The sequence below is a fragment of the Cloeon dipterum genome, chromosome 3, assembly GCF_949628265.1.
Source record: "Cloeon dipterum chromosome 3, ieCloDipt1.1, whole genome shotgun sequence".
Taxonomy (NCBI): Eukaryota; Metazoa; Arthropoda; class Insecta; order Ephemeroptera; family Baetidae; genus Cloeon; species Cloeon dipterum.
The window spans coordinates 22,440,515-22,467,824 of record NC_088788.1 but is presented as its reverse complement, the minus strand read 5'-3'; the positions used below and the strand labels follow the sequence as shown (position 1 = coordinate 22,467,824).

At 39.1% G+C, this 27,310-nt stretch overlaps 4 protein-coding genes across 20 annotated transcripts; 2 read left to right on the top strand and 2 right to left on the bottom strand.

The window, feature by feature from the left end:
* The first annotated feature begins 103 nt into the window (after window positions 1-103).
* On the top strand, window positions 104-3,066 carry spict (magnesium transporter spict). 4 transcript variants are annotated; one of them, XM_065482864.1, is made up of 7 exons: window positions 104-223; window positions 628-763; window positions 1,428-1,550; window positions 1,614-1,756; window positions 1,810-1,918; window positions 1,972-2,333; window positions 2,392-3,066. In XM_065482864.1, the coding sequence occupies exons 2-7, from the start codon at window positions 631-633 to the stop codon at window positions 2,662-2,664; spliced, it is 1,143 nt and encodes a 380-aa protein (XP_065338936.1). In that variant the 5' UTR covers window positions 104-223; window positions 628-630; the 3' UTR covers window positions 2,665-3,066. The 4 variants fall into 4 exon arrangements, with proteins under 4 accessions (XP_065338936.1, XP_065338938.1, XP_065338937.1 ...); XM_065482866.1 differs by having other exon boundaries at window positions 156-297; XM_065482865.1 differs by lacking the exon at window positions 104-223 and adding an exon at window positions 240-327.
* MRP (Multidrug-Resistance like Protein 1) lies at window positions 2,987-19,086 on the bottom strand. 12 transcript variants are annotated; one of them, XM_065482846.1, is made up of 24 exons: window positions 18,971-19,086; window positions 18,503-18,688; window positions 18,294-18,416; window positions 17,959-18,231; window positions 17,713-17,906; window positions 17,605-17,625; window positions 17,328-17,519; window positions 17,095-17,269; window positions 16,874-17,042; window positions 16,299-16,820; window positions 15,899-16,092; window positions 15,174-15,518; window positions 14,943-15,120; window positions 14,659-14,891; window positions 14,387-14,606; window positions 13,864-14,084; window positions 5,737-5,826; window positions 5,484-5,683; window positions 5,303-5,429; window positions 5,151-5,249; window positions 4,944-5,093; window positions 4,443-4,883; window positions 3,650-3,729; window positions 2,987-3,598 (listed from the first exon to the last, which is right to left on the bottom strand). In XM_065482846.1, exons 1-24 carry the CDS (start codon window positions 19,013-19,015, stop codon window positions 3,484-3,486), a joined length of 4,593 nt encoding a protein of 1,530 aa, XP_065338918.1. In that variant the 5' UTR covers window positions 19,016-19,086; the 3' UTR covers window positions 2,987-3,483. The 12 variants fall into 12 exon arrangements, with proteins under 12 accessions (XP_065338918.1, XP_065338916.1, XP_065338921.1 ...); XM_065482844.1 differs by lacking the exon at window positions 13,864-14,084 and adding an exon at window positions 13,336-13,556; XM_065482849.1 differs by lacking the exon at window positions 13,864-14,084 and adding an exon at window positions 12,925-13,145.
* On the top strand, window positions 19,060-26,831 carry Pih1D1 (PIH1 domain containing 1). Of its 3 annotated transcripts, XM_065482869.1 has the most exons (8): window positions 19,060-19,173; window positions 19,265-19,350; window positions 19,421-19,514; window positions 25,433-25,618; window positions 25,792-25,938; window positions 25,997-26,220; window positions 26,277-26,420; window positions 26,682-26,831. In XM_065482869.1, exons 2-8 carry the CDS (start codon window positions 19,279-19,281, stop codon window positions 26,730-26,732), a joined length of 918 nt encoding a protein of 305 aa, XP_065338941.1. In that variant the 5' UTR covers window positions 19,060-19,173; window positions 19,265-19,278; the 3' UTR covers window positions 26,733-26,831. The 3 variants fall into 3 exon arrangements, with proteins under 3 accessions (XP_065338941.1, XP_065338942.1, XP_065338943.1); XM_065482870.1 differs by lacking the exon at window positions 26,682-26,831 and adding an exon at window positions 26,492-26,640 and having other exon boundaries at window positions 19,081-19,350; XM_065482871.1 differs by lacking the exons at window positions 19,060-19,173; window positions 19,265-19,350; window positions 19,421-19,514 and adding an exon at window positions 24,722-24,857.
* On the bottom strand, window positions 21,978-24,503 carry LOC135938863 (uncharacterized). Its single transcript, XM_065482862.1, has 5 exons — window positions 24,324-24,503; window positions 23,834-23,976; window positions 23,549-23,756; window positions 22,966-23,493; window positions 21,978-22,795 (listed from the first exon to the last, which is right to left on the bottom strand). The coding sequence occupies exons 1-5, from the start codon at window positions 24,501-24,503 to the stop codon at window positions 22,421-22,423; spliced, it is 1,434 nt and encodes a 477-aa protein (XP_065338934.1). The 3' UTR covers window positions 21,978-22,420.
* Window positions 26,832-27,310: the final 479 nt, after the last annotated feature.

The window sequence follows — 27,310 nt, the reverse complement described above, 5'->3', positions numbered from 1 at the left end:
ATTAAAGGTCATCTTGCTTTTCACAGCATCTTTAATATTTGGGTTATGAAATGAGCAATAATTAAAAACTTGAACAATTTTTAGCTGCAACAGGGTGGGATGGGACGTTGTATGAAACGCCCCCCAGATCAGCTGACTTGGAACTACATTGCTATGGGCTGACAACTAATGAGAAGACGGATCCGACAAGACGAAACCATCACGTGAAATTATTGGAAACAATGTAATCATCGTCACCAGTACCCAGTACCTTATCTTGCCTCTTATCTGAGATAAACTTCCGCCGCTACTCCGCTAGTAGGCATTTAGAATTGAAGACAGGAAAGGGTTCGCATGCTCATACCATGCTAACTAACATGCTACATAATGCCATGTTTAAAACTAGTTCTCTTGTGAAGTCTTAAACGAGTATCAGTAATTATTTCATTTTGCGACTTTGGCATCCACTTAACCACACCTTTAAATATTTACCATGGCCTTGGTTGGTGAACTCGTATGATAATACAATATTTGAATTATCTTGATATTTACATGTTTGGCGTTCATATAGCATTAGGTCATTGTTATTATCCGTTTATAGCAAATCATTTTGGAAACATTTGAAATGAATTGTTTTCATATTTTCAGGAAATGCTGCAGTCATTAAAGGAAAAAATCATGCCTGCGAACAGTACCATTGCTGCCGTCTTCGATGTTAATTTGTACGATAAAACTGGATACTACGTTGGACTTGGTCTTGCCATCAGCTCAAGCATATTCATTGGTAAAAATTATTTGTTTGTCATTTTATCATCTTAGTAATTTTCTTTTTTGGTTTTCCTCTAATTCATGCCAAATCACCTCTCAGTTAAAATTAAAAGGTATTCAGCATTATCTGGATATACAATTTTCTTACCAACAACATCCGCTCAAAATGTCTTAAATGCAAATGGAAACTTGTTAGAGGCCCTTTTATCCTGTTTGTTAAGTTTTAGCATCATACAATTTTGTTAAAACTTCTATGAGCTTCAATTTAAAATTAAAAATCAATTTTGAATCTGCACATAGCTGGTAAATGGTAAATGTGCCATCCGCAGATATAATTATTTATCAATACAATCAAATTAGATATTAGCTGCAAAGACCTAATTCCTATTTCTAAGGTATTTAAATTTTTGGTAGATGCCAATGAAGGCAGATACACTCGAGTTGATCATAATATTTTCAGTTGAAATTATTCGTGCCTAGTCAAAATTTCTTAACTTCCGAAAGTTAACTTCCCTCTTTAAATTGAGACTTTTTTTCAAAGAAAACATTTTATTAATTTATAACTACCATTGAATGCATTTTGAAAACTCATAACATGTAAGTCAACATTTATGAGTAGCGCGCGTTTTTGTGTCAATAAAATAACTAAAAAATTCATTAATTACATCCATTTTTTCTAGGTGCTAGCTTTATTATTAAAAAGAAAGCTTTAATTCGGTTAAGCAGAGGTGGTGGTACACGAGCCGGCCATGGAGGATTTGGCTACTTAAGAGAGTGGATTTGGTGGGCAGGTTTTCTCTCAAGTAAGAAAATAAATCAAATTTATAGTAACAAATTGTGTAATATATTGATTGTTACTTTTACAGTGGGAATTGGCGAAGCTGCAAACTTTGCTGCATATGCTTTTGCTCCGGCGTCAATGGTAACGCCCCTAGGTGCTCTTAGTGTTTTGGTAGCGGCTATTCTCTCTTCAAAGTACCTTAACGAAAAACTAAATCTGTTGGGCAAAGTAAAGATACTTAAATTTTCTTTTAAGACTTATAAACCTCGTGCTTAATTTAGCTGGGCTGTTTTCTATGCATTCTGGGTTCAACTGTGATCGTCATCCACTCTCCAAAAGATGAGGAAGTGGAAAGTTTGGAAGTTCTCCTTGAAAAAATACAAGACGCATGTAAGAGCAACGTGAATTTCTTTTAACTAGGTGTTAACTCTTTGTTTTCGCAGCATTCATCAGTTACGTGATTCTGATCGTGTTGATTTCACTGTTCTTTGCTCTGGGCTTGGCTCCGCAATTCGGGCACACCAACGTTGTCATCTACATAACCATCTGCTCGGCCATTGGCTCCCTTTCAGTCATGGGCTGCAAAGGTTTAGGCCTAGCCCTTAAAGAGACCTTGTCTGGCAAAGCCAATGAAGCTGGCAATTGGCTCACTTGGATGCTGCTGGCCACTGTGATCTGCTGCATTGTCGTTCAGATGAACTACCTGAACAAAGCCCTAGATGTGTTCAACACTTCCATTGTTACTCCTGTCTATTATGTGTTCTTCACAACCTTAGTCATCGTTGCATCCACCATTCTGTTCAAGGTCAGTTTGCTCTTTACGCATCATAAATTTGGGTTAATCAATCGCGAATTTTGTTCAGGAATGGTATCATCTGGGTGCAGAAGACGTCCTGGGCAATATCTGCGGTTTTCTCACAGTGATTGTTGCGATTTTCTTACTTAACGCCTTCCGAGATGTTGACATCACTCTCAACGACGTGCGAGGTATTCTGCGGCCAAAGGCCAGTGCTGTCAGCACTTACCGAGCGGGCTCCGCTTCTAAGTACACTCCAGTATCGTTGGACGAGGAAGGACTGATGAGCCAAGATGAACAGGTCATGTACAGCAGCACAGGCTCGACGCACATCAGATGACGCGCATCCCTTGGGCCCTCGTTGCCTCCCTGCATAGGCTAAGTTCCATTGATTGGCAGCTGTGCTCCTACCCACGCCAGCAGTATTTGAAACACGAACCAAACACTAGTGGGATAGATATATTGCCTCATCTGGCAAGAGTGATTTGTTTGGCAGCTCCTTTTAAGAGAAAAGCGATACTTAATTTTGCAATCCTTGAAAACAGTATGTTGTTTCGCTTCGTATTTTCCCGTCTCCGATAGTTGCGTGAACTCGTGTTGATAATTGCATCAATCCACTTGTTGAAATAAGGGTTCTAATCGAATAGTAAGTATAGTAAACGTTTTACAGTTTGTAAATTTCTTTATTCAACGTAAAGTAGCATTCCGCAGTAATAAACGCTATCAAGTAATATCAAGACAACTTTAGAAATTGTTTCATTATAAAACTTAATCATTGAATGATGATGAAATCTAGAAAAACTGATAACAGGACTCAGGTCGATAAAGTAGCCTTTTATGTAAGTTCCCAACTTGACGTTAAATTTAAGAACAAATCAAGCTTAACGATACCAGACTTGACAACAAGGATATACCAGCAAAGTCTCTGCAGTCAGGGAGTGCATCATACTTACTAAATTATTATGTTTAAAAACCAATCCCAACACCCAGTGGCACTAAACCCGCTCGAAACAAGTGTGAATCAACATTAATGTATCCAACATGCGTGGCGCAAATACTGCTTATTTTACAGGACGCAATGTACAATGAGGAAGTTGAGGTTGCACAAGGCACATAAAGAGAGTCCTTTGAGAATTGAGAGTCCAACATATTATGTCAACTATCCAACAATGCCAGCGTCCTTGGCCATGCTATAGAAAGCTGACTGTTTTCTCTGCAGCAGAGTATTGGGTGGCTCAAATTCTATGATTTTTCCCTTGTCTAGGACGACAACCCTGAAAAAAAGAATTAATTATTTGCTACTTAATGATCAATTAAAATCATACCTGTCACTGTCAAGAATTGTGTTCAACCTGTGGGCGATTGTGAGGATGGTGCAATCCTTGAATTCGGTCCTAATGGTTTGCTAATAACAGAAAAAAGGAAAGATGGAGTAAAAATGTATTCCCCGGGCTGGGAATTTAAGAAGGTAATATCGACACGAAAAAACTTTCAAGATGGTTTCATTGGAACGATTTCTTGCCCACTCTCTGGAGAAATCAAATGTTTAGAAAATTAAATTTTTTAGTGTTTGCAAATTCAATGTTTTTTTCTTGTTAAAATTATTGTCATTTTATTGTTTCGGCAATAATTAATTAACGACTGTTTCCAAAGTTCTGCTGAGAACAACTGACTTGATGGGATTTATAAAATCTGCTTAAAATTGTTTCTTACATTAACCTTCACTAATAAGAATCAACTTTCTCTCTTGAGAGAAAAACCAACATTGAAAAATAATAAAGGTCCTTAATAAAAATCCACCCATGCATTTTGCATTAAACAACAAAAACAACATTTTGTGAACAAAATTTTTGAATAAGAACTCTTATTCAAAATTGAACAGTCGCTATCCTCTTTTTAAAACCATCAGATAACAAGAGCAACATTTAAATGTCAACAAACCACAAATTTTATTGTTTTTCTGTCCTGGGCTCGAAATACTGTTCTAGACACATGCTCTTATTTATATGATAATAATAAGTAAATCTGACAACTGTCTTCAATTTTCAACACTGTTCAATGCATTTAACTGTTGCTGATATATCAAGTTAAATGAAACTTTTCTGCGTTGAATAATACCTGAATCAAATCATCAGTCTCCAAGTCAACAGCAGCCGTCGCCTCATCAAGCACCAAAACTTTGGTTTTTCTCAGCAAGGCCCTGGCTAGGCAAATGAGTTGTCTCTGACCCACACTTAGGTTTTCGCCACCCTCAGACACTTCGTGCGAGAGGCCGGCCGCAAGTCCTTTGATGAAATGCTTTAAGTGAGCGTGCTCTAGGGCGCGCCAAATTTCCTCGTCTTTGTACTGCTCAAACGGATCAAGGTTGATCCTCAAAGTCCCGGAAAAGAGGACTGGGTCCTGCGGGATGATGGTGAGGCGAGAACGCAGAGCGTGAAGACCGATTTTGGAGATATCAACGCCATCAATGTAAATAGAGCCGCCAGCTGCTTCAATAATTCGGAAAAGACCAAGGGTGAGGGATGATTTTCCCGCGCCAGTTCTGCCGACAATACCAATCTAACAGTAGCAGTGATTATCTTTCAGTATTGGGTTGCTTAGCAGTGTTCATATTTTTACCTTCTCTCCTCCTTTGACGTCACATGAAATACCATGCAAAACCAAGTCAAGTCCCTCCCTGTAGCGCACCTGATAGTCTTTGAAGACAACATTTCCCTCTTGGGGCCACTCCTTAGGAGGTTTGGTTTCTGGGATATCCCAAGCAGCTTCCTGAAAGATTATTAAATTTAAAAATAAAAGCAGTCTTTAATTTTAGCTTTTACAAACCTGCTTGGTCTCTCCGTACTCCTTGATTCTTTCAACAGCCACAATATTTGTCTCCACGTCTCCAGTCATTCTTACCAGCCAGTTAAGAGTTTGCGTGATCTAAATGCTCAAATCTCACACAAGTTCAAAATGTGGTTTAAAAAATAACTCACCTGGAGTGAATAGCTGACTGAAAGACCCACGAGCCCAGCGCTCATGGTGTCTTTACCCAAGACAGCGAACAGAGCAGAGAAGAAAATGATAAGGTTGCCTACCATCTCAAGTCGAACAGCAAGCCACCTTTAAAGATAACATGTTACTGAACCGTTTAAAATTGTACCTGTAAATCTCAACCTGTTGGCAATGATGCTGGGGTAATACGCGATTTGATTGAAGTCCACCTTGTCTTCAGACTCTGTCATGAACCTTTCTTGAGCACCATACGCCCTGATGGTTGAAGTTCCAGTCACCGATTCTCCAAAGTGCGAGTAGATAGGAGAGCGGGAAACTGATTCAAGGCGCTTCAGCTGTCTAGAGGTAGCCACATAGAATCTCTGTACAGGTTGATTTAAGATAATTTATCCTATTTTAGAGAGCTAAAAAATACTTGAATGAAGTAGTAAAGAATGCCAATGGGGATGATCACCGCAATGAATATCGGAGTTGAATAGCTGATTACCACAAGTGTTGCTAGAACCTAAAGGTAGGGAAAAAACAATTTTTCGATTAATTCAAGTTCATTGATCTTACAGTCAGTATGAATTAAAAAGTACATTTTGCGAATTCAAATTCGTCAACAACACAGCTTGACTTTACATTGTCAGACAAAATGACAGGCCACAGCAATTTTGAATTTTGATTTATGAAAATGTTTGCGTGTGTTTATCATCAATTCGAGACTGACCTTAATGGAAATCCACATTATATTTGCTACGTTTTCTGGCAGAACGGAATCAATCGTATACATGTCATTGGCAAAGCGAGCAACGATCCTCCCTGGGGGGGTCACGTCAAAAAAGCTGGCCGGCGCAGTAAGCATTGCCCTGACGGCAGCATTATGGAAGGGCACCGAGGCCATCACTGCTCCATACAGGGCCCCAATGTCAACGAGTAAAATTGTGATAACTGTGGACGTTCACAGTGGTTTTTACGGTTGACGCTTTTACAACTAGTTAATCGAAAAATTTCTGTATGAAGGGTATACTAAACGATTTAGGGTTTGTATTAATGCAAATACTAATTAGTATGTAGTAAATAGGCATTAGTTCTAGAATTTTAAAACGACAGACAAAAAAAAATAAAAAGTGTCCTGCAAATGAACAAAACTAGCAAACATATTTAGTTAGTCTTGCCTAGTTCAATTTTCTAAGAGTCAAGCTGATTGTAAATGTTCTGGCTCGACTACTCGTTTGATGAGTTTTATTAGTGCGGCAAAGCTATGTTTCTGACCCCAATATTTTCCCCCTCAACTTATCGAATAAGCGTATTAATATCGACACTAATATTGGCTTGAGACAAGCCTAAAAGTAGTTTCCCGAAGAATTCTAACAACATTTAACATAACTCTTTCATTCCTGGCCACATTGTATGAATTTTGCCTAAATATTTTATGCTCCCTTTTTGTTCTATCAGCAACAGTAGACCGATAAATTTTTGAGATTATTTTCTTTGCATGACTCATCAGGCACTATTTCAAAATAGTAATCAGGTACTTTTTAAAATTAGTGTCTCGATGAATTAGATTTTTTGAGGTAACCCACCTGGAAAACAAATGACTATCGCCTACTGCTATTGGCAAATCTTTATCCACCCCATCCACATCTTTGTCAAATCTACTCAGGACACGGCCTTGAGGGTTGGTTTCAAAAGACGTTGACATGGGTGCACAGAGGATCCTTTTCAGCATTTGGGCGTGCATGATGACTGCAGCCCGCTGACCGCCGATCCAAGGTGCCAGTTGAAGAAAAATGCCATCACCCCTGACCGATTAATTTGTTTCAAATTTAATAAATTTCCCACAGTTTAGATATGTTATGTATTTTGATGATTTGTTTGCGAGTTAGTGATTGGGCATCAGCATTAAATATGATCTAGAGAAAGGATAGACGGAGCAAGACTAATATGTACCGATTGATGAAAATCAAGTCGATAAATTTATGAAGTGGATGAAAAGGACACGAACCGACAAGACACTCGGTCTTGGTTTGACCGAAAAAAGTACTAGTAGAAGGTAGAAGCTAACTTTCTCACAATAAGCTCCATAAGCGCAATATTAAAAATCCTTAACGCAGCATTTCGGAGAAAATATGTAACGTACCCTGAGCATCAATGAGGGCAAACTGTAAAAGAGCTGCGGTAAGGTGATATCACAAACGTCGATGTCTTTAGAAAATCTGCTGAGGATTCGCCCAACGGGAGTGGTATCAAAGAACGACGAAGGACTCTTCATAATATTGAACATCATGAGGTTGTGCATTTTGTTTGCCGCATTGAGAGTGCCAAGGAAAACGATGAGTGATCCCGAGAAAATAAATACCGCTGCAAATTGATGTTACTTAATTTCTATATCCAAGTTATGTGCTTGAACGCACCAGCAAACTAAAAAGGTTTGCAGCATTTTGTGGTATAAGCTAAGTTAATTTATTTCATCGCACGTGATTAATTTAATCGGCAAGTCTAGTTGATCCAAAATATTCTTATATTATAATTTTTAGTTTAGTGCAAGAACTAGCCCTTTAAGCTAAATGTAAAACATACCACTGCACAAGTCACAAGTGGGCAAGCTCAAAATAATGATAAGGACGACAACAAAACACGAGAACTAGATGTATGCTAAGCTCTTTTCCAGTACTAACCTCAAAAACAAAATAAACCCCTTCAGATAAAATCATTGGCAATGTTTCATCCATCACATGAACGTCTTTTGAAACACGACTAACAACGCGTCCTTGGGGAGTGGTTTCAAAAAACTCCTGTGGTGCTCGAAGTATGTTCTTCACTAAAGTCATGCATACGACGAGCCGCTTGCCAGCAAGCCAATCTTGGAGCAAAGTCGATCAAATAAGCAAATATGGCTAAAACAATAGTTGGTGACTCATTGCTTAGCTACCGCATTTTAATTTAAACACCATGTCTCAAACGTCGAGTTGTAAATTTTAATTACCTTAAGTTAGAGGTCTCAGCCGCAAGATTTAAGGCGGCGACTGGCGAGACCGGTTTAGCCGAATTTTTTGTCGTGCGGCGGCTGGCCATTTTTACCGGTGGCTAGCGGCTGACAATATTTTAAACGTGAAGTTTGATGATGGGCCGGAAGGCACTTTTCCCTTGTATTTTTTTTTTATTTTTGACCTTTTTCACCGGCGGCCGGCGCGGCTAGCGTGGCTGGCGCAGCTTAGCCAGATTCACGACGGCTGGCGGCTACGCACGTGACCCAAAATTTGCTGGCTGGCTGGCGCAGCGCGGCTGGCTGAGACTTATACCTTAAGTTAATATAAATGAGCCAAAACTAACTGTTCGGTCGGCTAGGGATATTGGAACTATACTTGTAAATTGTTCGAAAATGTTAAAAAAGTGCTTTTCGATCGACAAAACATTTAATTATAAATAAATAATTATAATTCAGAACTCATAATGTAAGCATTTTTAAAGTAGTCCACAAATACCACAAAAGCAAGCTTAAAAACCAAATTTAATGTCACGAACGGCTTTTTTACACTAACCTCAAAAACACAATATACTGAGTCCGATATATTCAATGGCAATGTTTCATCCATCACGTTAATGTCTTTTGATACGCGACTAACAATGCGCCCTTGGGGAGTGGTTTCAAAAAACTCTTGTGGTGCTCGAAGTAAGTTCTTCACTAAAAAGTCATGCGTGTGACGAGCCGCTTGCCAGCAAGCCAATCTTGGAGCAAAGTCGTTCAAATAGGCAAATATGGCTAAAAAATAGTTTTTAATTCGTTGGTCAGCGACCGCATTTAAATTCAAGCACCATGTGTCTCAAACGGTTTGTTGTAAGTTTTGGTTACCTTAAGTTAATATTAATGAGCCAAAAGTTAATGTTCGGTTGGTTTGGGACAGTGGAACTGAACTTCTAAATTGTTCGAAAATGTTAAAAATTGTTTTTGAACGATAAAACATTATATTTAAATAAATAACGATAGTTCACAACTCGATGTTAGCATCGTTTTCAAGTAGTGCACAATTACCACAAAAGCAAGCTTAAAAACCAAATTTAATGCAATAAAGGGCTTTTTACACTAACCTGAAGAACACAATATACTGAGTCGGATATATTCATTGGCAGTGTATTATCCAGCACGTCTATGTCTTTTGAAGCGCGGCTAACAATACGCCCTTGAGGTGTTGTCTCGAAATATATTTGAGGTGCCCGGAAAACTCCCATAATTAAATAGTTATGCAGACGACGAGCAGCTTGCCAACAAGCCAATCTAGGCACCAAGTCGCTCAAATAAACAAACAATCCTAAAACAAAACTATTAAGCTCAGCGTGCAGCTTATCAACAATACACCATGTCTCAAACAGAAAATAAAGATCTAAATTTGCAGGACTGACAGGAGACCTGATGTTATTATCAAGTCAGCGGGAATGAAGTGAAAAACTGTTTTTTAATCGTTTTCTTAGACCTCGTCCTCATTGAACCTGTTAATAAAAACATATGCTAACAATTCGATATTGAAATTTAAATTCCCATTCTATTTTCTATTAGTGTCTTTTTAAATGAGTGCAGAATTTTACACAGTGCTTATAGCTATTACATACCCTGCAGAAAACAGTTGGCCAAGCTTTCATGTTTTGTGGTAAAACTGTGTCACAAATATCGACATCTTTGGAGAATCTGCTCAAGATTCGGCCGTTTGGCGTTGTCTCAAAAAAGTGCATGGGACTTTTCAAAATTCTGAGCATCATTTTCCAGTGGATTTTCTCTGAGGCCCTCAGCGTGCCGAGAAACACGGCAAGAGATCCAACAAACATGCAAAAAACTAGAAAGAGCACTTTTTGTAGAGAGCTCCTCATCAGAATTATGCAAAAAAAATGCGTTTCTACGAGTTAAATACGAATAAATTAGGGTGCTGGTTACATGCAATCACTGGTAGAAGCAAGCACTAAAACGCCCTTTGAACAAATCTAAACGTTAGTAAAATTAGCTGTTAAATGTATGAAACAACTCGTCATGATATGGCAATGGAAATGGCGAACTATGAGGTCAAGTTATGCAACTGTTTCATGTAGTAAATAAACAAGATAAAAAATTGCAAAATGTTATAGAATGTTCTGCACCGTCACATCTACATTTCGTCAGAAGATTTAATCTTTTGAAAGGCTTTAAACGTAAATTGAAAATTTTTCAAATGGATAGCAAATAAAGACTGTCGCTAAATATATTAAGAGCGTATTAAAGAAAAATGTATATTATACTGAACCTATTTAAGTCAATTTTCACAGTTCCATTTACAATTATATTATGCATTTTGTTACAACGTACCCTGCAGAGTTGGTTTGGCAATGCTTTCATGTTATGCGGCAAAACGGTGTCGCATATGTCGACATCTTTGGAGAACCTGCTCATAATACGGCCTACAGGAGTTGTGTCAAAAAAGGATATTGGACTTTTCAAAATTACGAGCATCATTCTCTTGTGCAAAATTTTCGAGGCATTCAGTGTGCCAAGATATATGTTGAGAGGTCCAAGAAACACGCAAATAGCTGGAAATTTACAAATTTTCTGGATCGATTAAGGACATTTTAGCCCCGACAGAAAATTAAAACTAGAGGGAAATTTGTCTATTGCACAGATAGAGCATGAAAGTCTATTTTAAGCTCAAATTTAAGAGTAATGTATGATGGTAATTGGTAATGCTTTGATGCCTGATGTGAAGCGAGTATCTATCTATCGCTATCGCTACACAAATAATATACTAAATACGATTTCATACGACTCTCGGTTGTTAAGCGGTGAGGCCACTTGGCCAAAAGTGGCCATTATTTCTATTAATGTCCCCACAACCACTGCAAACGTATTTTGAGATTTCAAAAACACATGTTTTCAAATCCCTCATAACTGTGCATCAGCAAAGCGCATATTTAAAGGAGAGAGCGAAGGAAAAGAAAGTTGGAGAAAAACTAACCTCAAAGAGACAGTACACACAGTCAGAAATGTACATAGGCATGCTAATGTCGACGACGTCGATGTCTTTAGAAAAGCGACCAACGATTCGCCCTTGGGGAGTGGTGTCGAAAAAGAGCATGGGCGCCCTGAGCACCCCCGCCGTCATGTGGTCGTGCATGCGCCGAGCGGCGCGCCAGCAGGACAGCCGAGGAACCAGGTCCGTATAAAATATGACAAACCCTACAACACAAGCGGCACGCGCGATCCACAGCGCTATTAACAAGCATTTACTGTTGCGCACACCAGAATGAAATGTAATTAAAACAAATTTAGAAGGAACTGACAGACTGGAAGGAAAAACATTTTCAAGTTTGTGAATAATTAGCCAGAATTTAAAAATTATTCTGTTTCAGGTTGAACTGGATCAAGATACCGTGATGATTCAAATGCCATCCCAGGAGATGCACATGCGAGTTAGCAAAATGTGACAGTTAAGCATTGCTAGACCACAAGTAGATGGGTTTCACCTTAAGGAATTCACTGTTTTTAAGCGGGTAAGATGCAGTCGATGATTTTGTGTAGTAGCCAGATTCATATCCTAAACCTACTTTGATAACGTGATTGGGCCACACTTTCATGAGAAGTGGTAACGTCATATCGCACATGTCAATGTCCATCGAGAATCGGCTCATGATTCGGCCCACCGGTGTGTAGTCGAAGAGTACCAAAGGACATCGCATTGTCCTGCGCAACATTCTCTTGTGCATACGGCTCGCGGCTAAAAGGGTCCCTTGGAAGGCGCCTAATGCTCCGAAAAACACGCTAAAAGCTGTAAAATTCACAGCATTTAATAATTGCATTTCGGTTTTCTTTGATGATGGGCAGTGAAAGTTTCCCCCTGATATGGAACTGTAACGATTTTCTTTAATTTTCTCGTTATTCATCGATGCGATCATTCGTGTTTATTGAGCCAGCATGCAATTTTGTAGAAGCGTCATAAAGTGTTCCGTCCACCGTTTTATTTACTGTTACCAATGGTTGAATGACTTTTCTCGTTCTTTAAATATTAATATGATGAGGCGAATTTTGAAAATCATGTACTTGGAAAAATTGTGTTAAAACATACCCTAAAAGTAAAAATCGGCACCATTCGCACAGTCCCTGGTAAAGTGTTGTCTAACACGTCAACATCTTTCGAAAACCGGCTTAGGATTCTTCCAATTGGCGTTGTATCGTAAAACATTACGGGACTTCGCAAAATATTCCCCAGAACGATTTTGTGAAGGGTATTGGCAGCGTTCATGGTACCAATGTACAAAGTTAACGAGCCGATGTAAATGAGTAGGGCTGAAACAAAATCACGCATGCACGAGTCGTCGTCATTAAGGCGTCTACTTGAAAAGCTACGCCACGCCGAGTAGGACAGTAAAGAGAGATAGAGAGAGTACAGAGCCAAACCGAGAAAAATCATTTGTCCAATAGTGACGTGACAAACAAATGGATTTTAGGTCCAGCTTTTATGCTTTATACATTTCAGAGCTTTCTGTTGATTAAGGGATCGATTTAAGGTCGCTTAAAATAATATTTTGTGACTTGGTCGTCAAATTTAATTTAAAGCTTGTTTATATTTAGTTGAGTGTTTCAAGGTTGTTGGCCACATACCGAAGCTAGGATAGGAAATAACGTCTTGAAGTGAAAAGGAAGCACATAATCCAATGTGTCCACGTCTTTAGAGCACCGATGAACAATTCGTCCGATTGGGGTTGTGTCAAAGAAGCTCATGGGCAGCCGCATTATATTTTTCACCATCCAATGGTGTATTTTGTTGGCTGCGTGCAGACCACCAATCAGCGCAAAGAGCGAGGGTATGGTCATAAACACGACTGAACCATTCAGAAAAAATTAGTTTCATAAGTGAGGGGGATAACTTAATGGCAATCTAAAGCAACTTCCTAGCAGAAGCTCAAATTCACTAAAAGTGTATTTCATCTGTTTTTTTATCTGACAATCAAAGCTCAACGAATTCAGCTAAGAAAAACCGCACTATCAGCAGCTACTGCGCCCTTTACCTACCCCACAGAAACACGTGGTCCAGCCCCGCAGGGTCATGGGCAGGACAGTGTCCATAGTATCAACGTCTTTAGAGAAGCGGTTTAACACACGGCCAACAGGCGTGATATCAAAGAAAGAGATAGGAGTTCGCAACATATTTTCCAGCATATAGTTGTGGCAGCTGCGGGAGGCTTTTAAGGTTCCCATATATGTAAAGAGGGAGGCCACAAGCACCGTGGTCACTGCAACATAAAATTCACAACGGCACCCGGGTGCAATGAGTCAACGTTGCCATAACAAAGATATTTGTTCAGCAACTTTGAGGGGTATTAACAGAAATCTCATTGTATAATACAAAGCTTTTAGGGTTTTAGTCACATAAAGGGCGAGGGAAAACTCATAACCAACAGAAAGAATGGTGTTAAAAATAAACATGAAAGCTGTACAGAAAGCCACAATGAGACATATCATTTTTCTGGCAGAACAACACAAGAAGCACTTGCTTCACATAACTGCTTTAAATGAATTGAATAAAAAGCGTGAATGTACCGAAAAGAGGCACATAATCCAGCCCCGCAGCAGCTGAGGGAGCGTGTTATCAATCACGTCTATGTCTTTGGAGAAACGATTGAGGATTCTTCCAATAGGTGTGGTGTCAAAAAAACTCATTTCGTTTTTCAGCACATTAGAAAGCATGACACGCTGCAGTTTGATTGCAGCACCAAGTGTAGCAAGTGCCATAGTGATGCTTGGGATGAAAGTGAAAATTGCTGAAATTGACTGGGTTAGTCACAAGTCTACTGCATGCAAACCTAGTTTAGTGCGCTGGTGTTATAGCGGAAACTATTCCATTAATTAATTGAGGATCACATTTGAAACAATGGTGTCTTTTGAATTTTAAAAGGTGCCAATAAAGGTTAATATTTAATTTTGATTTTCTGAGATAACAAGAAGTACGTAAATTTTAGGCTTTTGGTTATTCACTAAAAATTGTTCAACTGCATGCAATCCAATTTCATATCTCAGTGTCTTGTTATCTCAAGTAGAAGAGCAGAAAAAAATCAGGTCTTACCTTGTCCAACGCCCAATGCCCCATATACACCTAAGTACATATCTCTTTCGTCTGGCGGAAGAGCTGTATCATTGAAAGCGGTCTGTGCGTTTGACCACACAGAGAGCCACACATTGGTTCCAATTGAAAATCCCTGATAAAGCACGTTCAGTAACAGCGTTGCAATCGTAAGAAATATTCCAATGGACATCAAGTAATGCGCATACACTTCCCACTTAACCTGTTAAAAGAAAAATTCAGCTGTGGCATCAGAATAAACATGGCTCTCTTACGCTTCCAGTTTCAGATTTCTCTGTTTCAATCAGCTTTTGCCCCGTTTTCTTCTCAGGAGGTACTGAGTTTTCTTTAGAGCTTCTCCTCCGCTGCCTGACTTCAGAGGAGTCAAACGATTTTGACAAAGAACCAGTCAATGATGCAGAATCACTTGACTTTTGCCTGCTCAACTGTCTCTGCACATTTTCTGAACCAAGAGCCATCTCGAGCTGATGCTTTACATCCTCCAAATCTAATTGATCTTTAAATAATGAACACATAACAATACTAATACAAGTCAAACCTTCACCATCATCTTCAGACTTTTCTTGCAAATGTTGCAACAGGAAATCGGCAAATGCACCCTTCTTAGCGATCAACTCATTGTAAGTACCTCTCTCGGAAATCTCTCCATCCTTCAGCACAATAATTTGATCAACTTCTGGAAGGTAGGTGATACCATGGGTGACCAAAACTCTAGTCTGAAATTGCAGTGTGAGAAAAAACAGTGGAGAATAACACAAAACACTCCTACCTTTTTCTTGAGCAAGCCATTTGGTCCGATGACATTATCAAAAATGTGTTTCCCGACATGACTGTCCACAGCACTCAAGGGATCATCAAAGAAGTAGTTTTCTGAATCATAGTAAACCGCTCTAGCCAAGCTGACTCTTTGTTTCTGACCCCCAGACAAGTTGATGCCTTTCTCGCCAATCTCAGTCTGGTCGCCACCAGGTAGCATATCAATATCTGGTTTCAAGGCACACGCCTCAACAATTCTGTTGTACTGCACTCTGTCCAGAGCCTTGCTGAAAGTGATGTTGTCCTGAAGAGTTGCATTCTGGATCCACGCTTGCTGAGAGACATACGCCACTGATCCCTAAAACCCATTAATGTCTTTCTTAACATTTGATATAAATGTTGTAATAATGTGTGGGGATTTTCCCCACTTTTGTGTGCTTGAGTTCTCGCTAGTTGCTAGCAAGTTTCAGAAATGCCACGCTTGTTCTAACAATCATCAAACTTCCATAACATTTGATTCCGATTTTTTCTAATTCCAAATTAACTTTAATTAAATATGCTAATTACGTGACAAATTACTTCACTGTCCACTAAATTGATGTAATAATGTACCGTAAATTCTAACAATATAGATCAACCAAATTTCATCCCAATTAATTATACACAGCAATATAATTAATATAAACTCCAAATTGTCACAGGAAGTTCCAACAACAGATTTCAAGAAAAAGTCAATACCTTCACATTTACACGCCCAGAAATTTTCTCCATTTCGCCAAGGAATGCGGAAATAAGAGAAGATTTTCCTGATCCTACAGTGCCAACAACAGCAACCAAGCTACCTTGCTTGCACCTCAGGTTAATACCCTTGAGAGTTGGGTTGTCATCTGCACTCCAGGCAAATGTTCCATTTTCCATCACAATTGGGTCAGCTGCAAAAGAATGATTTCAGTAAAAAAGTACCATCATGAACTGCCACATTGTAAACTTTCAACTATATTTATCTTCACAGCCAAAATTTAGCAGGTTTAAAATATTTCCTCAAATCTTTCACAAAGCAATACAGTCTAAAGTGTGTAAATTTATGCACTTTAATACAGTCCACTTAACTTGCTACAACCCAAGGATTTATACTCACATTCAGAGGGATCGTGGGAGACGTTGGTAGGATCGATTTCATCACTGTTCATGAACTTGTTCAGACGCTTCACTGACACGCTCGCCTGTACCAAGCTGGAAATCATCATAGGCAACATGGAAAGTGGGAACCTCAGCATATTGAAGAGCGAAAGAGACACGAAGGCTGTTTCCGAATCCAAGATGTTTTTGTCGCTTGATAGGACAAACACAGCAAAGGTCACCAAAGAGACCAAGAATGGAGCACAAGCCCAGACAAAGGACGTTCCAGCGTTCAGATATGCTGCCTGCTTCAAAACTGCAATCTCTTTGTCTCGGATCTTCAAGATTTGCTGCTCAAAGGAAGGCTCCCATGCATAGAGTTTCAAGACCTTGATACCACTAAGGATTTCATTCATCAGCTTGACACGCTGGTCCTTGTTTTTCATCTGCTTGATTTGCAGGGTTTTGATCCTGTTAGCAATGTAACCATTGACTGGTATCAAGATTATCATCACAGCAAGTCCGGCAAACACAGATGGTCCTATAAATTAATAAAAATAGGTATCTAACAGTCAAAATAATTTTAAATTTTACCCAAAATTTGGTACAGGAAGTAGAGGGAGAGGGCAATTTGCAATGGAGCCGACCACAGCATATTGAGGTAAGCAGTTAGGTCCATGAACCTTTGAGCGTCCACTGACATCAAATTAACAATCTCTCCAACAGTAGACTCTTTCCTGGCAGAGTTGGAAAGTCGCAGAGCCTAATAGATTTTAGGTTTCAATTTTATCACTTGTTTTAAATTCAGTTTAAACCTTTCGGTAAATCGTGGAAATAAGAGCTGTTCGCACTCTGAGACCAACTATGAACATCCTGTGGAAATACTGAGATAGGATGACTGTCTGTAGCGAAGCCGTGACAAACATCAAAATGGCATAAACTAAGCCTTTCCAAAGAGGATCATCTTTTTCAACAAAGCCAATCAGAAGACTAAAATTCATGGGTATTTTCAGAAAAAACGTATACAAATTTCATGTTCACTACATACCTCAAAAGTTGTGGATTCACAAACCCAAGAATATCCTGAACAAACTTCAGGAATGAGCCAAACAAGAAAATTGGTCCAAAGGCTTTACAGATCGCAGGAACAATGGATGCATGGTACTTCAATTTTGTCTTTGACTGCTCAAAATCAACTCTTCCAGAACTGTTTTTGTATGATGCCTTGCTTGCGTTGGTGCTAAAATATATACTTTTTTATGTTTTTATGATTTAACACATTGGAGACACGCAAAAAAGAGAAGCAGGATGGATGAATGACTCACCCAAAATAAACCCAAAACATCCTTGAAAGCATATTGAGTGCAAGTAACTTTCAATTATGGTATTAAGGAACCACAAAAATTTTAAAAATTTTGTGAAAATATTATTACCTTGCCGCCTTTCTCACTGATTGATTCCAGTACTTCTCAAAAATTGGCACAACGTGAGCTGAGGTATCCAATGGATTCATATTCCAAAGATCTTTGTTTTCCAATGGTTTCCTAAAGCCAAGCCAAGCCAGTTTGTCAAACCAGGAAAATGACATTCGTGACAAGAATGAAGAATTTGACTCTGGACACAAGTTCTGAGAATCATGATGGATTATTTTCAGCAATTAAATTTAGATAAAACCTTACGTCAACTTTGGGATACTCGGTGAACCTGGGAGGGGAGTCGGCAAAGCAGTTCAAAAGAAGCATGACCAGGACAATCGAATAGTGGATCATGTAGCTAATGAAGCGGTAACTGTTGCTCGGGTATATTTCCCCAATTTGTCCAGTTGCAGAAAGGATCAAAGTACGAAACTGGAATGCTCCGCAAATAGCTAGCGCAAGCCAAAATTGGAACAGAAGGCCCGAGGTAACAAGGCCTTTCCTTCTGTTGAGCTCAAGAAAAGCAGTAGCCAAAGCCTAAATGCAAAAAATTTATCATTTATTTTAGTTTAGCGATGTAGCAAAACATTAAAACATACAAATGTCGCCATGAAAATTATAGGTGTAACATAGTCCACTGCAAAAACATCCTCAGCGCCTGATATAGAGAGGATGTAGCAGAAATCTACTGTTGCAACTAGCAGAATCAGAACAGATCCAGTCTAAAATAAATAATTAACTCTTTAATATATTATCATATCTTTACCAAGATTATTTTTTTCAAATAATTGATATATGTAGTACATACCCATTTTGAAATGTTAAGCCATGTGAAAGGAACGTCTTTGTATTTGCTCTTAAGAATGTAGGAAATTTCCAAGGGCGAGAAGAGCCAGAGGAATATGCATGGAATCCATGCTAAGACAGTCTTCTCGAAGCAAATTGTAAAATCTGGAATGACGGTATTGTCGACCGGCCATGTTTGGTTTATATCCTAGAAACATAAATGAATACCATCAGAAAAAGTGACAAGTCATTAGCATCAAGGACGTAAGTGAAATTTGGTGGATGATGCGGCGCCTTGTATGTAACAGGGCAGCAGCAAAAAATAACAGTGGAGAATGGAGCATTAAGCAGCAGGTTTAAGTTTTTGGCATTTTCACATACATCATCTCCTCCAAAAATTTTAATAGAACCCATTATTGATATAAAGAGTAGGTTTTATATTACGAAGTGCATGTTTTGTGACTTCATTAAGAAAATCGCTAAATCTCACCCAAAATGTGGAGCCGCAAAAGCCGTCTATTCCGGCGTCGGCCATGTTTGGAGTCACCTGACGAACTTGCTGCAGGGGGGCGTAGCTGTGTTTCTATGGTGCAGTGCAGTAGAGATCTGCAAACAACGAGACCAACAACTCCTTTAACTTTTGATTTTCACTGATAATACGCGATATCTTGGAATTTTCAAGTGGCAAGAAAAGTATTAAATTATCAATTTCACTAGTAACTTTAAACTCTCGATGGTCAGCTGAATATTGATTGAAGTTTTCCGTGTTTCGGCCTATTGAAAGCTACAGCAATCACGATGTCAACAAGACCAAACAAGGTAGTTTTGGAAGTGGACCGGGGTCTCATTGAGAAGAATTTGATGATTGAGGTACATAATATCGCCATAGTTTGTGTTTAAGCCGCTTCTATAACGATATTTTTTTCTGTACTGAAATAAGGAACCTCAGCATGCCTTTGCTACACCAAACGAGGAGCTAGAGCGGCTCTTCCCGTTGCCAGAGCACCCGTCTAAAATCATACATCTTAAGCCTGGTATGTGTTGTTATCAATTTTCTGCGTATCCATAATTTAATTTTAGATCGATTTCCAAAAAATCCCTTTATCATATGTGTCTACGAGAGAGATGACCTTTCATTAAGCACTTTAATTTAGATATTTAAGTAATAGCAGCTCTTACGTACTTTTCAATCTTGCCGTTCCTGGAAAGGATAGTTGCACTAAAAAAATTATCCAATATGTACTTCTTTCCTGCGCGTTAATTACAATAATCCGAAACTTAACATTACAAAATAATAAATCTTGTACTAAATGGAGAAAAAAAATGTGAAATTTAAAACGCGGCGTTTAGGGGTATGAGAGGTATCGCGTGCCTATATAACGGGTTAGTAGCGAGGGATGACGGCGCCAGAAGAGTTGGCACCGGCTAAACGACCGCCCTGATTATCCCGGCTGATGCTAGTCAAGTACGAGATAGACTTGAGGTGAAAATCTAACAGTGGCTGAAAATTAACAGAAAAACTCACTGGTGTGCTTTCATGAATTCTAGATTGCTCAAACACAATAGCAGTGACGCAGTGTTTGTGAAATTGGCTAAGTTCAGACAATTTTGATGGGCAGCCGTGAAAATTATCATTGGTACAGGAAGCGAGCAATTTATTTGAATTCGGTCCTACGCTTATCTATTACCAACTCGTTTCCCATGAACGTTGGTGCGTGGTCCCCGATTTTTAAGCGCAATGCTTTTGCCATTTGTGGCAATCATTGATTTTCGAATCCACATTAGCATGCGAGATAAGTACAATCTCACGTTGCCCGCATCGGCTTATCACAGGATTGTTCAGACCGGCCCCTTGTCGCCAGCTTGGGAACAAACAAGTCAAAAGTAGGCCATTATCAAAATGGAAATGAGCGAGTTATCCAAAGAAAGAAGCAAGCACCACATGCATGCAAGGATAGATGAATTTTTTATCAGGAGGTATCGACGTGCTGACCGATCGCATCCCGTGGGTGGAGACTGTTTGTCCCATTGGTTGTACTAACAAATATTAGCATCTGCCGCCACACACTTAGTCACGAGACACTGAAGCCATAAAAACTATGGCCACTGGCCAGCACTGTGCTTTGGCTGAATTATTAATTAATAATCGCCCTAATTAATCGATCTTGAGTTGCTGGGTAAAATGTGTAAATTAAATAGCTTGGCAGCTCGTGTCGTTTCAAATAATATGAAGAACAAATACGAGTCCTTCTATATCAATTGACTTTGATTGTTTTGTTTGCGACAGCTTCAAATAAATACCGCAGACGTTTACTTTTGACTGACGCACACTTTAACTTTGATCTCATTGTGAATTGAGTGATCTAGAAAAGAAATTGGGGCAATCTCTTTTTGTGAATCGCTACACTGAAAATCGCGAAATTTCGAACGAAAGATTTGTATAATAATAAAAAAAAACTAATTGCATCTTTATCACGGCTGCTTTGTAGCGAAATATATAGGTGACAATAATTGACAATTTATCTCGCAATCAGTGACGTGTGGTATGGTAACTGTTTTTGCAGTGTCAGTTTGGTGCCATAAATTTAAACATGAGCATGGGGTTTGTGGTGATATTGTGTGCACAACAATGGGTGAAGACCTTGAATTGGAATTTTCCTACCACTGCATCATATGTTGAAAATTGTGATACTAACGGACCTAGTTTATATTTTCCCAATCACCAGTCGCTGCCTGGAATGATTTCAGAAGATCATGAAACGTGAGGTCACAAGATCAACGATAAAAAACGCTCAATATTTAGTGTTGCGTAATATGAAGAGATGATGAAGTGTTTTTTTTTATTTTTGACATTCTTACAGATCTTTGAATAATTAAGATAAAATCGATATTAACGTGTCTCAAACAGTCATATGAATTTGGGCACCAAAAATTAAAAATGAAATTTCAAGAATTCACGAAACAAATCACAGATATTATATAAGGAAACTCATACTTGAATAGAATCCAAAGTCTGATCTGTCCGGCAAACCACTTGTCCGCGATTGACTCGCGGTGGTGGCTCCAAAAAGACTGATGAACCACGTGAGAGGAGGCGGCTTTTCAAAATGCACAGCTGCTCGCAGGAGAAGGGAATTTATAATAAACGCTGCCAAAAGTAGTGCCTCTCGCGTCGCCGCGCGGAGGTGTAGTGCAAGTGATAAGATATTATTGCTTTGTCCACCTGAGTGAGAGGGGTTAATGCGATGTACCACGTGGTCGAGACTGTCGAGAGCATTCACAACAGCACGCAATCGTCGACGTCATAGAGGAAATTCATTTTGTTTGATTATTGGATATTGTGGATTTGCATTTCAATTCTATTTTTCTCATAGAGGAATCCTTCACAGTGGAAAGAACGTGTGTTGACCTCTTGCTAGCCTTCTGTGTTCACCTATTGACTGCAAGTAATTTATCTGACCTTGAATTAGGGTGTAAAATAAAACGGTTTTTCAAAATTCAAAGTAAGCATTAGCATCATATATATATAATCTTAACTTTAACAACATTGTGCATCAAATAATTTTATTACATATATTATCACTCTACAAATTATAAGAATTTTAAAAAGTCAAGAACATGAAGCGGAATGGGAATTAAACATAAATTTAAAGTATTTATTTTATACATTTCTCTATCAAAATACACCATCCGGCCTCAGAAAGATAGTTCGAATTTCACACCTATATTTAAGCTAATTCTGTAATAAAATTTACTTAATAGCCCGGCACAATATCCCAAATAATCCTCAATTAACATTAAAAATTTCGAAAAATGATTTTTGCATCAAATTATATTTAAAATATTACAAGGCTGCCTACTGACTGCTCAGCCAATCTTATGTTTTTTGTTATTTTTTTAATTTTTGGTCGGTAAATGATTTAATTTTTAAACGAGAGATTTAATCTCCTCTATCAATACTGGCTACCTCAACTGTATAAGCACAAAAATGAATATAGCCATAAGATCGTTTGTGCCACAATTTGACATTTTCCTGTCCATTGAAATTTCCAACTTTAAATTCGCTATCCTTTCCCTCTTCCAACTGATAATTTGCAGGGTAGGTTCCTGTTCTATGGAACACGACCTTTATTACCTTACGAACTCTTTTGCACTTAAGTTCCACTTGCTGGCGGAAGGGTACTTCGATCTGCGAGTCGTAAGGTACGGACCCTCTGAACCGGGTTATTGACATCATCTCTCCTTTGGTGCAATTGTAGAGAAATACAGTAAGGTCTTCGTCGTAGGAGTCTTCTGTGCAGTCTTTTGGACGAATCTAAACAAATAAATAATATTACCTACTGTAAAAAGTAAAATCACGGATACTGGAATGATCCTGACTATGCGACCAATGTTTGCGTCAATAATACATATTGTTGTGAGCGTCTTTCAAGACCGAGTTTTCGTGTTTGATTTGTTTCTGTTTTATTACGCTATTTTCCTCACTTGAGTGGGAACGATGATCCCTAGCTGTGTAGAATGGAAGTCTCCACTTGACGAGAACGCCATCGCGAAAACGTCATAGGTGTTTTCAAAGTACTCATTCTCAAGGTGTATGAGGAAAAGCTCGTCGTTGAAAGCAAACGTCTCGAAACTGTTTACTTTCGGCTGCATGCGCTCGTCCTGAACGGGACAGAAAATGCCGCCTAATTCTTCTCTATTTAACAACGCGACTGCCTCCTCATCCGTCAAAATGTCGTCAGCAAGAGGACCTTGGCTGATTTCCTCGTCGCTCATAGCCAAAAGTCGCAAATGCAAGAAGGCAGGCTCGAGTAGTTTGCGGACAGTCTCTCTTGAGTTGGTCAGATTACGTTTGTCGATTTGCCGCTCTGCCCAACGTAGACAGGCGTCATAAAGCTCGTATTCTGACCTAATGGCGAGTCTTTCTTGCTGCAAAAGGGTTATTAAACAGCTCTCGGACACTTTCCTGAACTTCTCTCTGGTCAGAAGCTTGGAAGTTTTCAGCTGGAGAATCTGAAAAAAAAAACTTAATGTGACACAGAGCTATAGGTAAAGGATTTTTGATTGCCTGAAGTGCGGTCTGGTACAGTGCAGGCTCTTCATTGTTCATCGCGAATTCCAAGCAGCGCCAGACATTGTTAGGGTAGATGTTTGCCCACAGATATGCCCTGCATTGGTTCCGCAGACCTTCAGACAAGTTGTATTTTTTAGCAGCGTACAGCAAGCCGCAGCACTCGTCAAAGCTCTCGACGTACATTTCGCCGGTATACGCGAACCTGCGATAAAACGAGCTTACAAAACAACGAGCCAAACCCAAGCCAATTAGCCCGTGTCAGTGGTAATTTCAACTAACCCGCACATCGCCTCAAAGGCCAACGGGGACATGTCAGGCACGAAAATGGGTTCGTCTTCGTCCACATCAGTGTCCGGCCGATAAAAAAGGTGCGCAAAGACATCGCTCACTCTAGCCAATGCAAGCTTGTGGCAGGTTATCAACTGCATTACAAAATAAAATAATAAAGCATCTCTCTCTCTCTCTCTCTCTCTCTCTCTCTCTCTCTCTCTCTCTCTCTCTCTCTCTCTCTCTCTCTCTCGTTTAGATAAAAAAATTTGTACCAACGGTAGTTCAACTATTACTTTTAATTCTTCCAAAAATAAATTCATATAAAGAATTTATCACACCAAAACTTTGTCTTTTTAATTCGAATGATAAATTAAAAGAGCGAATAAAAATCTAGCAGTGAGAAGATTTAATATTAATGCTTGAATGGCCGCGCAAAATTTTGACAGAAATATAAGACTGACCCACTTCACTAATGGCAGAGTTTAAACCCAGCTCTCACCCTTTGATCATCTTCGTTAGACCCTACAAAAAAGCCGATGTCGTGAAAAGGTCCAAGGTCTGCAAGGAACCTTGTGGCGAATGAAGACCTTTTTCTCCTAGGGGTCTTCGGTTCGTCGGACTCGTCGATGCTGTCCGAGCGGGACGACTCCCTGCTGAAGCTCATTACTCCTTGGGCCATCTCATGTAATTGACTGAGCAGTCACTTCGCTCTGAATCTCGCGATTCGGCTTGGCGGCAGCGTGCCAATTCTCGAGGCCTTCTAACATTTATTCGTCATTTGGCACACGCTTTGCCCCTCGATCGTCTGTTTTACGAATAATCGGTCGCGTAAAATTGAAAAGCAAGAGTTTATTGTTGATTGTAAAATGAGCCGTGTTCGCACCTTAATCACGCGGGATGAGAGCGGTTTCCCAAAGCATCGCGTGTCGGAAGAAAGTGGCGGCTAATCGACTGAAACGCGCGGGTCTGAGAGCGCCGCCGCGCTGCGTTTTCCACCTAGCCTCACCGGGCGAGAGGGATCAGCAGCGGTTAAGTAATTTTGCTGTGACTCATTAGTACCGAGATTAAGCTTGTTACGAAACTAATTAAAAAAACAATTGCGATGGCCGGGTTGAACTAAATTTGAATCGCTTTGTTTTCGTGTTTCTGAAAATCGCTACGTTTAACGCAGTGTGTTGGATATTTATTTCTGTGGTAAATTGCGCATCTCTCACAAATCAAGCGAACTGTTAGAGCGACTGTTAAAAAAACCTGGTTCTCAAAATACGTTTAGTAACTGTAATCTTACTAAGCTGTAAATTATCAGTAAAATGTGCGATAAATTTATTTTATTTAGAAAGTAAAAAAATATTTGGCACGTTAGGGTTAAATTTTAAAAAATATAAGCAGATAGAAATTAAATTTGCATCTTGCCGACCAACAATAAAACAGAACGGCGCACATTAGCATAAACCAGCGCCCAACACGCCGGAGTGGCCCAGCCTGAATGTTGCATGCAGAGTGCTCGCATGTCGTGGCCAGTATTGCGCATTAATATTTTGTGCGCACCTGTGGATCCATTTATAATTATTCCATTCGTTCTCATGTATCTCTAATTCGGTGTTGCAGGAATCTGCGTGAAGGCGCGCGCCACTTCAGGGGAGAAAGTTTTCCTCAACCTCTGCACCTCTGAGTTCATCCCGCAAGCCAAAGATGTGTCTGAAATCGAGCTGGCTAAGATTTTGAATTCGGAAGATCCATCCAGTTTCAGAGTGCCTATGAGTCTAGGCGAGGGCAGATTTGAAAAAGACAAAAGTAATAAAAAAATTATTACGTAATAACGTGAATATTTTAGAAGTCAATTTAAATGTTTGTTTTTTAAGAAAGTGTTTTTTAAGAAAAGAGATTATAGCTACTAGGAACAGAATTAGAACGATACTTTACCTTTGAATAAGTTTGAAATTTCAAATTTCTCATTTGAATTGCAGGCGGAAAACAATGCCAAGTATTTGACATTGCTGTTCATCCCAAGACCCTCCAGAAACTGGAACACAGTGAGCTATTTAGACAGTTTCTTTTGACAGCTTCAATGGAAGGCATCCAGAACAAGTATAATGCCAAACTGCAAATTGGAGGTGATTTTGCATACACTTAGATGCGCTGTAAGAAATTTAAAGGGTCAAATTGTTTTAGATGTCACCATTCTAAACAAGAGAAAGAGCTTGGGCACACCCAAATCGCAACGTATTAGAGTGGACAGTCCAACAACTCCTACCGGCCCTTTAATATCCGAAATCTGCCCAGCACAGGCTAATGATTTGAAACCTAGACCAAAGGTTCCAAAGTACAAGATTAGAGGAGAGCCTGCTAAAGGAAAACTACAAAAAATGGTTGCTGAACTAAACTTGCCTGATGTGGTGAGTGCATTTTGCTCTAGTTGAACCTTTAATTGGTTATAACTTTTTATTTCTAGTCCTCTGCTGAAGAATTGACTTTGGATGTTGGAGAGGACCGTATTTTAATGCAAGCACATAAGACAAATTACAAATTGGATGTTTATCTTCCTCACTTAATCGAACAGGATAAAGTCACAGCTCAATTCAACAAAGATTCCAAAGTAAGTTTTGTTGAGTAGAACTTTTAAATGTGCAAATAAGTTTTTGCCAACACAAAATGCTTACATTTTAGTCATTGTGGTGTCACCATGACAAATGTCTGCGTGCTTGAAAGTCGTAACTGCTAGATGCATATCAATCTCAGCAACCGTCTATACTTATAATATTCTCACGGCTTGGGTGAATTGATGGCCGCCATCCAAGAAAGCAAGGACCTACGTCCACGGAATTTTTAATTAAAAGTCTGTAATTTCTTGTTGCAGATTCTTCTACTGAACATGCCAGTGAAGCGGGTTTTGACTGTTGGGCACTAAATCGTCACAATTCTTCACAAGATCCATGTATATATCTCGTAATGCTATTTGTTTAAACAATTATTTTGCAAAATCATCAATAAAATATTTTAAGAGCAATTTTGTCTTGAGTGATGGTTGATATCATTTCACTAGCTTCACTGTTTGAAAAATTCTAGGCAAATAATATATCATTCTTAGATGGAAACTATTCTGTATTGTTTTCATCTGCTGTAAAATTTTGTCAATTTGCTCCCTCGTCGATATAATTTGACACCAGATAATGTTTATTATTGGGTTTTAAAATTAAAAATTCCTATTAAAATGAGGTAATGCACAAAATGACTAAAAATACAACTCGCAGCAAGTGAGGGATCGCGCAAAACTGTTAATCAATCATCATTGCTATGCTCATTGGTAGTCATGAGACTTACATCAAATAAGGAATAGATTGATATGTATGCTTAGTTTAAAATGCAAAAAAATATGAAAAATCATTATATCATATAATATTTTTCATTCTCTTTGCCCATATCAATGGGATTCGAGCCGAATTTTTGTTATGCTGATGACTCATGTGCCTTTAAAGGAGAGATCAA